This window comes from Scardinius erythrophthalmus, assembly GCF_964197995.2.
Source record: "Scardinius erythrophthalmus genome assembly, chromosome: 12".
Taxonomy (NCBI): domain Eukaryota; kingdom Metazoa; phylum Chordata; class Actinopteri; order Cypriniformes; family Leuciscidae; genus Scardinius; species Scardinius erythrophthalmus.
The window spans coordinates 7,786,185-7,797,384 of record NC_138232.1 but is presented as its reverse complement, the minus strand read 5'-3'; the positions used below and the strand labels follow the sequence as shown (position 1 = coordinate 7,797,384).

The following is an 11,200-nucleotide window of genomic DNA, read 5'->3' as shown; positions in this document are numbered from 1 at the left end:
GGTTTGTCCAAGCAGGAATATTTTAATCAATATGTATGACCGGTTATAAATTTTAATCAGTGGCCAAACTGGCTGTGGCAAAGTTTAACTCAAGTAAACAGTAGAAAGTGTCCTGAAACTCTTATGCATCTAAACTGGATTTATTTTCTGCTGGCAGACTCTATACTGTACCTGACAGGGCATTAAGTGAAAGACATGCAGCAAGTCATGAGGAAGAAGTCAGTGTTTGTCAGAAACAATGGAAACTAATATTTAGAGCAGTGGAAAATGCAATGAAAGGACAGAGCTGAACATGACTGAACGTGGGATTCACGGGGTGAGTAATTAATGACATAATTTTCATTTTTGGGTGAACTGTCCCTTTAAGGTCAAAACAGCTTTTGAACTTCCCCACTGTTATTGCTCAGGAGAAAAGATAACACACACTGAACTTTTCTGACAATGTGCCCCAAAAGCAGAGTATGTTGTCATAGTATACTGGGAAATTGCTACATGTTAGCTGCTTATTGTTTCTGCATGGTAAAATAAATGTATTAATCCAGCAAAGCACAAAGGCACTCAGTGGTAGAAATGTGTAAGTGCAGCAGGACAAATCCACCCAGTGCAGTCGCATATAACTGTGCTCTGCTTTCAGGTTTGTGCAGACAGACCTGCTGTATCCCAGAACCCATAGGAGAAAATAAACGCTGCAGTTTTGCTATGAGCAATACTTCCATTTCAAACCAAGACATACAGAATGAAATACATTTCAGGTAGGTTTTTTTTAAAACTGTAATTGTCACAATAATATGAATGTTTAAAATTCTATAATATAATTTTTTATCATAGTCAACTGGTATTATTATTTCCTATTAAAATTCAAATTTAAATAGCGCACTGTTAATAATAAATATTGTTTATGCTCTGTGGTAAAGAAGACTTTCAACCCACCAAAGAAGTAAAAACAAAAGCCTGTTTTTAAGTAGTAGCCTATTATATTTACATGCATGTATGCAAGTTTAAATTGGCGTTTCGAATATTTCATTAACCCTTAAAAGTTAATCAGGGCGCATTTTTTATTTTGTTTACCTGACTGTGAATAGACGAAACCGTAATCGCGTTCGAGGTTACTATAGGAACAGTGTCAGTATCCTCGTCAGTCGGAACATTGACAAAACAAAAACACCGTCGTTATTATAACTTTTTATATTACAAATATATCTGATAAAAACTGTAGTGTTTTATTTAAAATGTTTTCAAGATAGTTGACAGTAAGCTAACTGCGATATAAAGACAGTTTGGGTTTCACAAGACAGATAGCGTCTTAAAATGATTGAAATTGTCTTTGAAAAAATCAACCACTTTGAGATCATTTTAAACATCTTAATTAACGTTTATTTTGCAGTGAACTGGACCGAATTTTTGTCATCGACACTTACTGCTAATTGCCCATCATAACGGCATCCTTCGACTCATGTGTCACGATATATAGCGCCTGAGAGCCGCTACAAAGCGCGCTCATTCGCGCATTTTACGCACGATGGAGAGCCTGCTGAAAGACGTGATTCTCTGGCACTTCAACGACTCCTGGGTGAATTCGAGCAGGGGAAACGACAGCAGGGGATCGAACCAAACCGTAAACCCTCTCAAGCGCAACGAAGAAGTGGCTAAAGTCGAAGTAACCGTCCTTGTGTGTATTCTGCTGCTGGCGCTCGCCGGCAACCTGTGCGTCCTTGTGGCTATCCAGACGAGTAAACACGGTCAATCGCGGATGTACTATTTTATGAAACACCTGAGCATTGCTGACCTGGTGGTGGCGGTTTTTCAAGTTCTTCCCCAGCTTATCTGGGACATCACCTTTCGCTTTTATGGACCAGACTTTTTGTGCCGCCTGGTGAAGTACCTACAGGTGGTTGGCATGTTCGCGTCCACTTACATGCTCGTGCTGATGTCTATCGACAGATGTTTGGCTATATGGCAGCCTCTGCGATCCTTGCGACGTCGAAGGGACCGTTTTTATGTTTTGGCCTCTTGGATTATAAGCCTGCTCTTCAGTTTACCACAGATTTACATCTTCTCTCTCAGAGAAGTGGGTAATGGGGTTTTCGACTGTTGGGGGGATTTTGTTCAGCCCTGGGGCGCAAAGGCTTACGTCACATGGATTAGTCTCACCATCTATATCATTCCTGTAGCTATTTTAAGCGTTTGTTATGGACTTATTAGTTATAAAATATGGCAAAACTTTAAGCTGAAGACCCGACGCAATCAGTGCCTGTCGCTGACCCCGCGACCCACCAAGGGCACCGCGCTCTCGCGCGTCAGCAGCGTCAAGTTGATCTCCAAAGCTAAGATCAGGACGGTGAAAATGACGTTTGTGATCGTCCTGGCTTATATTATCTGCTGGACGCCTTTTTTCTTCGTTCAGATGTGGTCAGCCTGGGATCCAATGGCTCCAAGAGAAGGTTCGTGGAAATTCTGTTGATCAACAGGTCATAAAATGTGTAAAATACATGTGCATAAACATTTTAATGCAACGTGGTTATTGTTATATCATTAGTAAAACATCACTTATCACTTACATATTTAAAACCATTTGTTTTAAGCAGATATAGCCTAATACAAGCACGTTTTTAAGCAAAACATTTCACCAAAAATATACTTGGATTGATATTTGGCTATCTAAAGCAATGAAAATTATACATTTTGAATACTGCTGTCAAATCGATTAATCGCGAATAATCGCATCTAAAATAAAGTTTGTGTAATGTGTACAACATGCACACACGCATATGTGCATAGCTACATACACACACACACACACACACACATATTATATGTACTCACACATATATTATACACAAACTTTTATGTTAGATGTGATTATTCGCAATGTTCCAACAGTCATGGGAAACCTGGAAATAACAGGGAATTTGTGCCTTACAAAGTCATGAATATATTTTGTATTTGGCGTAAATTTCCGTAGCAAATATGCTTTAATTTTTAGTTATGCATCATGTGCTCATATTTATATTTTTTTTAAAAAGAAATCCTTATAAACTACTGGTAAGACCATGCATGGAATTTTATTGGGAACCCTTGAATACTTTTTTTTGGCCCATCAAGGCAGTCCTAGATCTTGCCCTCAAACAGTCATGAAAACAGTTTACATCCATGTAATCTCAGAATCAGAATCAGAAGGAGCTTTATTGCCAAGTTTGCACACACAAGGAATTTTTCTTGGCACTGAAGCTTCCAGTGGACATATACAAATACAACAAGAAACATAGTATTACAAATTCTAAGAATAAAAATATGAAAATAGTATAAAAGTATAAGGTCACAGTTGGGTTTAGTCAGAATAAATATTTACAGTATTTTGAATAGTATGAATAAATATAAATACTAATCTGTAGGTTATCCAACTTTCTGGTCTATGAGTTTCAAAAAGCGTGAGAAATCTATTATATGGCAATACAAAAATATGTTACATATATACAAGATGGCAATACAACAAGATGTTTCATGCTTTTCATTGAAAAGGCATTCTCCCCCATTCCCCCAGTCATCTCTATTTAACTTCATGTTGTGCTCTAACAAATCCAAAAATATATTTCAGAAAGATGAAAAGTTATAGCGGTTCAAAGCTTAAACACCCTCAGGTGGTTTTGGTCAAGTAAATGTAGCATGACATCAAAGCGATCCTATTTATCCTGACAAGATCTTTAGGAGTGCCATTTCCGTGTAATTTCATAACATAATTTGTGAGGAGGTCTAGTGCTGTTGTTAAACCCACAAGGCCCATATGAAGATAAACTGCAAGGGATCCATCTGCTACATATATCCTTTTCCATTACTCCTCCACAGTAAAGTTAGACGGGTGAAAATGAGTGCAATCAAGATGCTTAATGTGCATAAAGTGGGCTGCTGCAAAAGACTACATTGAAAATGTGGATTCTGACAGTCTTTTTATTTAAGATTAATAACATAAACAATGTTTCTTATGAAAAAAGAAAACAAAGAAACTATACTTGTGCAATAGAACACAATAGAAGTATATTTTCTCTAGTGTTCATAAACATAGTTTATATACATAGGTTTCAAATCATGTTTAAAGAAACAGATGAGAGATTTTATAATGACTCTTTCTTATGAAACACTGCATTAAGATGACACTTTCTCCTTCTCAAAGTCTAGGCTTTAAATTTATAAGCTGAAAGAATTATCCATATAGGACAATACATTTAAAATAATCGGATTCAAAATAATATTCAAAAGGCATTGAAAGGACATTAGAGATTAAATTAGATATTAAAGTCTCACATAAAGTATAGCTCATCCAAAAATGATTATTATATTAGAACATTTGATCATTATTTTAATCATTACTATGCTCATGTCTTTCATGAGTGTGCTGTGCTGATTTTTTCCTGTGAAACAGAATCTGAAGAATCTGCTCTTCCCTTATGGCAGATTATACTGACCATGTTTTTTCATTTTTAAGAGAATGATTAATTTACAAAGGTGCACATCCACCCCCTACCCATTTATCAATCCATTATGTGAACTTATTTCAGAATTACTTTAGAGCAGAGAGTGTGTTTAGAGACTGCTATAAATCATGCTGACATTAAGGTTTTTTGGTTGCACTTTATTTTACATTACGTGTACTTGCAATGTACTTACAACACCCACACAAATACTGTGTTACTAGGGTTAAGTTATATTTAGGGGTAGGTTCAGGGTTAGTACCTAGTTATTACCCAGTTGTGTCATTACTACGATAAGTACATAATATGTACATGCGAAACAGGACTGAAAAATCAAGTGCTACCCTTTTTTTTTTTTTTTTTGAAAAATGATTCAGTCTGCAGATCTTGACCCGACAGAAACTCTCATTCTGCTGTCTTTGTTCAACAATGATTTTCAGAGCATGAACTATATATATAATTTCAGTTTATTAGCCATTAACATTTGATTACAGGTACAGATTCTTACTATTATAGCAATTTCTTCATTTATTTCACATTGTACCACCTGCAAAAATTAAGTTTTGCCTTGGGTTAAAAATATCATCAGAAACAAGTTGAATACAGTAAATGAGTAACGTTTTGGTGGTGCAAGATGAGATTTGAGTGATTTTTTTTCTATCTATCTGTCTATCTATCTGTCTGTCTGTCTGTCTGTCTGTCTATCAGGGCATTGTATAGAAAGTACATACACTCACCTAAAGGATTATTAGGAACACCATACTAATACTGTGTTTCACCCCCTTTCGCCTTCAGAACTGCCTTAATTCTACGTGGCATTGATTCAACAAGGTGCTGAAAGCATTCTTTAGAAATGTTGGCCCATATTGATAGGATAGCAATCTTGCAGTTGATGGAGATTTGTGGGATGCACATCCAGGGCACGAAGCTCCCGTTCCATCACATCCCAAAGATGCTCTATTGGGTTGAGATCTGGTGACTGTGGGGGCCATTTTAGTACAGTGAACTCATTGTCATGTTCAAGAAACCAATTTGAAATGATTCGAGCTTTGTGACATGGTGCATTATCCTGCTGGAAGTAGCCATCAGAGGATGGGTACATGGTGGTCATAAAGAGATGGACATGGTCAGAAACAATGCTCAGGTAGGCTGTGGCATTTAAACGATGCCCAATTGGCACTAAGGGGCCTAAAGTGTGCCAAGAAAACATCCCCCACTCCATTACACCACCAGCCTGCACAGTGGTAACAAGGCATGATGGATCCATGTTCTCATTCTGTTTGCGCCAAATTCTGACTCTACAATCTGAATGACTCAACAGAAATCGAGACTCATCAGACCAGGCAACATTTTTCCAGTCTTCAACTGTCCAATTTTGGTGAGCTCGTGCAAATTGTAGCCTCTTTTTCCTATTTGTAGTGGAGATGAGTGGTACCCGGTGGGGTCTTCTGCTGTTGTAGCCCATCCGCCTCAAGGTTGTGCGTGTTGTGGCTTCACAAATGCTTTGCTGCATACCTCGGTTGTAACGAGTGGTTATTTCAGTCAAAGTTGCTCTTCTATCAGCTTGAATCAGTCGGCCCATTCTCCTCTGACCTCTAGCATCAACAAGGCATTTTCGCCCACAGGACTGCCGCATACTGGATGTTTTTCCCTTTTCACACCATTCTTTGTAAACCGTAGAAATGGTTGTGCGTGAAAATCCCAGTAACTGAGCAGATTGTGAAATACTCAGATCGGCCCGTCTGGCACCAACAACCATGCCATGCTCAAAATGGCCTAAATCACCTTTCTTTCCCATTCTGACATTCAGTTTGGAGTTCAGGAGATTGTCTTGACCAGGACCACACCCCTAAATGCATTGAAGCAACTGCCATGTGATTGGTTGATTAGATAATTGCATTAATGAGAAATTGAACAGGTGTTCCTAATAATCCTTTAGGTGAGTGTAGATTTTACATGGTCTTTGGTAGTCTGTCTGTCTAGGCATAATATGGCAAGTATAGATTTTACATAATCTTTGGTACAATTTTAATCAAGTACATAATGTTCATATTTAATAGTCTCATGACTTGTGTGTCATTAACTTTTTGTTTTTATTTTGCCTCTAATAGCTATGGCATTCATCATCGCAATGCTTCTGGCCAGTCTAAACAGCTGTTGTAACCCCTGGATCTACATGTTTTTCGCTGGTCATCTGTTCCGGGATCTCATGCAGCGCTGTCTAATGGCATCTCACTGTGGCTGTAGGAGGCAGTGGAGATCCGAAAGCCATTCAGGCACGGGTGCAACGAGGAACACCGGCAGCCAGAAGAGTGTGACACAGTGCTCTACTACATGAAAGAAAGTTGGAATACCTGCAGTTCGTATATAACCATCATGGAAAGAACAAGAAGATTACATAAGCTAAGGAATCATTAATATGATTTTTTCACATGTGGTGCAGAGTAGACGTCAGCTACATTAGCCATGCAATTCCTCTTCAGCCTAACATATGTATCTTAACAAAAGTATAATGCTTGACCTGTAGCAGTTTTTGGTACAGGAGCCATTTACAGTACAGTACATCTATCCATGCATTCTCCAAACCGCTCAAGGCCCGTTCACACCAAGAACGATAACTATAAAGATAAATAGAATGATAACTATATTAGCATCTACATCAGCGGATGATATCAATCTGTTTATTCTTAGCATCTGCTGCAGTTATGTCTGCCACATTAAAAGCTTGAGCTCTTTAAAGCAGGATTCTGATTGGCTGTCATTGTTTTTATCATTCATTAGCGCAATTATCATATTTGTGGTGTGGATTCTGCTATTCATTTAGAATAATTTTTAGTTCTCTATCTTTAGCGTTATTATCATTATAGTTAATGTCCTCCTTGGTGTGATCGGGCCTTTATCCTCTGCCTTTGTATGCTTAAAGAAACAGTTCACCAAAAAAGAAAATTCTGCCATTAGATTAAACACTCACACTCATGTCATTCCAAACCGGTACGCTGTAATTTTACACAAGAACTTTCACACAATGACAGATTCTTGCTTTTGGATGAAATGTATCCTGTTTAAAAGGGTTCAATATTTTAATAAAAGTGGAGGTAGGCTAATGGAGAGATGCTGGATGGAGAATCCTCACAACAATTAGGTGCTTGTATCCTGCATGCATGAGTTATGAAGCTCCTGGTACAAAAAAAGGTCTTTGATTTCAGACTTTATATTTTCAGATCAAGCCATTGTGTTAAGAACTAACAGTTAGTTAGTTATGGGGTTATTCAGTCTTACTTTTCGGTATCAAATTAGACCAATGAGTTGGTCAAATTTTATGAGTAAGCAGTTTATGCAACCGGCCCCAGGTAACATTTAAGCGCTTTAAATACACTGCAGTTAAATACAGCATTTGACCTGTTGACCGTATCTTTCTTAACTTTTATCATGTCAGCACCTTTCATTCTAGTATATGAAGTTATGAACCACACTTTATAAAGTGATAAATTCAGAATGAGCACATTTTGTATGTGAATGTGTGTTTTTTTTTTCACTCACTTTCACATTCTTTTAAACCCTTTTGATTTTCTCTTCATTTGTGGATCACAAAATCAATGCAAAACTTTGCTATATTCTTCTAAAGCCATGCAATATAGTTTTAGGAACAGACATGCCAAATGTCATTTGCAGTCAATGTTCAAACCTGACGTGTCATGAGTTTGGATATGCATGTGCACAAATGACATACAAGAGCTATGGGGTTACAGTAGCCTACATATCATTTTAAATTAAAAGCTTTTGCATGGATTCAGAAGACTTTGAGTAGCCTATAGTGTATTACTTGTGACTTTTGTGGTGCTTTCATGAAGCCTGACGACATGGTAACACGATGCTTTCCTCATAAAGTTAGATAGGAGCAGTTCAGAGATCAGTTAGAGAGAAGGCATATGGATGTGGATGTGAGGGTGAGTAAATGAGGACTTTTTTTGTGATGTTCAACAGTTCCCACATCAGTATTTTGTAGAAATATTCTGTAAATAAGGCTGTCGCTGTGATTCATTTGAAAAGAATAAAATTGTATTTATTAAATATTTTTTGAGTTATAATAAGTGCATTTGACTGTGAATGTGGATAAGAATGAACATGATAAATTGCTGATGGAAAATGTATTTGCTTCTTGTATGACAACCTTTTCAACTGATTTAGAATCTGAACACTCACTGACTAAACAATCAATTTCAAACCATGGCTATAGCGTTAAAGAATACATTCCAGTTTTCCTGGTTACCAATGAGAAGTTGTGAGCCCACATAAATAAGAGTCAATTATTCTCAATATGAAACCAATCTTAATTTTCAAGAACGGAAGAATAGGCCTGACAGCTTTCTATTTGTTGAATGAAATGGCATGGCCAAATATGCCATTTCAACTGGGATGAAATGGGTCACGTATTTGGATTTGGACTAAATTTAAATCGATCTTGGAATAATGTTTGGTTCATTAACAGAGACTGCACATTTTAATTATAAATTATCTAATGTAACCACTTCATACAGACCCATCAGTCATATCTTTAAAGTCTAACTGGGGACAGAAGCACATTAAAACCTCATTATGAATCTGTGAATGTACTAAAAGTTTAAACTCTTCCTTTGGCAAAAATCCATTTAAGCAATATTATAAATTATTTGACAGATAATTAGACAAACTCTTCAGCCAAATGATAAATCACAGTTTATGATTTCCAATCTCTCAAAAAATTCCCAGACGTAGAGCTGTCTAAAAACCTCATTGATTACAAGTGAACACATACTGACACCTAGTGTTTAAATACAAATTTACTGCAAGAAAGTGCTATTGCTTGTGCTCTTCAGTTTTTCTTTTGACAGTACATTGTTGCAAACACTATCTTTGCTATTTCTTTTTATATTCAATATCCTAAAGATATGAGATTAACCACTAAAAAGAAAATGGATATCCTGATGTTTGAATAAAGACCAGCTAAAAAGTTAAATTGTATTATTTATTATTTTTTATTTTTTAATTTGTACACTCCTCAAAAGTATGGGTTTGGTAAGATTTTTCAGTGTTTTTATTTTATGCTTACCAAGGCTGCATATTGGTTCAAAAATACATTAAAAACAGTAATTTTGGAATTACTGATTACATTTTAGTTTCAATGCTGAAAATGACTTTTTGTGGAAAAAGTGAAAGAAGAAAAAAATAGAAAATCTTTAATGGGTGTCTTTACCGCCACTTTTGACCAATTTAATGCCTCATTGCTGAATAAAAGTATTATTATTATTTTTTTTTTTAAATAACTTTTAAAGGGTAATATACAGGTACTGGTCATAAAATAAGAATATCATCAAAAAGTCGATTATTTCAAGAATTCAACTTAACAGGTGAAACTAATATATAGACTCATTACATGCAAAGTGAGATATTTCAAGCTGAGATATTTTGCACCTGCCCACACTGCCAAAAGAACCAAAACCTGGTTCAATGACCATGGTATTACTGTGTGATTTCATGTAATATTCTAATTTTTGATTTCGTGGGTTTCATAAGCTGTAAGCCATAATCATCAAAATTATAACAAATAAAGGCTTGAAATATCTCACTTTGCATGTGAGTCTATATATTAGTTTCACCTGTTAAGTTGAATTCTTGAAATAAATCAACTTTTTGATGATATTTTAATTTTATGACCAGCACCTGTACAGTATATGCAGCATCATTTACAGATTTTACCGAACTTAAAACATTTTAAATGACTACAGCTGTCTAGCCTCTTAATTTATTGAACGTTTACTGTGTTATGAAACTTTTTACACAGATTATTTTCTTGGCCGTGGCATACTTATGACATTCCTCTTCTTTTTTGATGAAATTGTGGCCAGACTGGTCTGCTCACATTAGGTTGAACCCTCTATTCTGTGTTTCATAACATGATCAGAGTAGCTCTTATCCCATTTGAGCCTCTTCAGTCTCGCTCCCTCTCAACTCTCCTCTTCCACCCTTCCTGCATGCTCACTTCTCCTTTTGCTCTTTCAATGCCTAGCACTCTCACTCGCTCCTCATCCTACATCTCTGCTATTTCTCTCCCTTCATCTCTTTTCCCTCCTCCGCTCTTCACCGCTTCCCTGTCCTTTCCCTCTACCCACTCCACTCTTTTGAAATATCAAAGTTGCCTCCTCAAAGCTTAAGATTGTATATTTTAATATTGCAAAAAAGAAAGAAAAAAGACATGGGCGACAGTGGAAGAGAGAGCAAGCCAGGATATCTTGCCTATTTTTTTTTTATTTTTTATTTTTTATAATAGTAGAGAATAGTAGAGAAGTAGGGTTGTGAGAGCACATTAATTGATATGCATGGAAAAATAATTAATAATGAATAATGCAATATTCCATAAAAGACGAATTGCCAGTTTTGATGGTGCCTAACGGTTAAAGTTAGCTGTGTCAGTTGCAGTTTACTGGCAGTGTCACTGATATCTTCAAATCTAACACTTATTTTACAGTAAAGCATGACAATGTCACACATACGCTTCACAAATCCACAGTAACAGACAGCCTATGACAAAAACAGATCAAACAAAAAACTGATACAGATCTTTTTAAAACAAGTGGCGTTTTAATTGAAAGTAGCCTTTATGCCTCGATTTTATCATGCACATGTCTGCTATGCTTCAATCGATAAAACTCGTTCTGTAAATGGTGTGTAACAGTATTTCCTACACCAGTGTGTGG

At 36.5% G+C, this 11,200-nt stretch overlaps 1 protein-coding gene across 1 annotated transcript; it reads left to right on the top strand.

Moving 5' to 3' along the window:
- The first annotated feature begins 640 nt into the window (after positions 1–640).
- oxtrb (oxytocin receptor b) lies at positions 641–9,458 on the top strand. Its single transcript, XM_081381844.1, has 3 exons — positions 641–752; positions 1,385–2,441; positions 6,578–9,458. Exons 2-3 carry the CDS (start codon positions 1,520–1,522, stop codon positions 6,802–6,804), a joined length of 1,149 nt encoding a protein of 382 aa, XP_081237970.1. The 5' UTR covers positions 641–752; positions 1,385–1,519; the 3' UTR covers positions 6,805–9,458.
- The last annotated feature ends 1,742 nt before the right edge of the window (positions 9,459–11,200 follow it).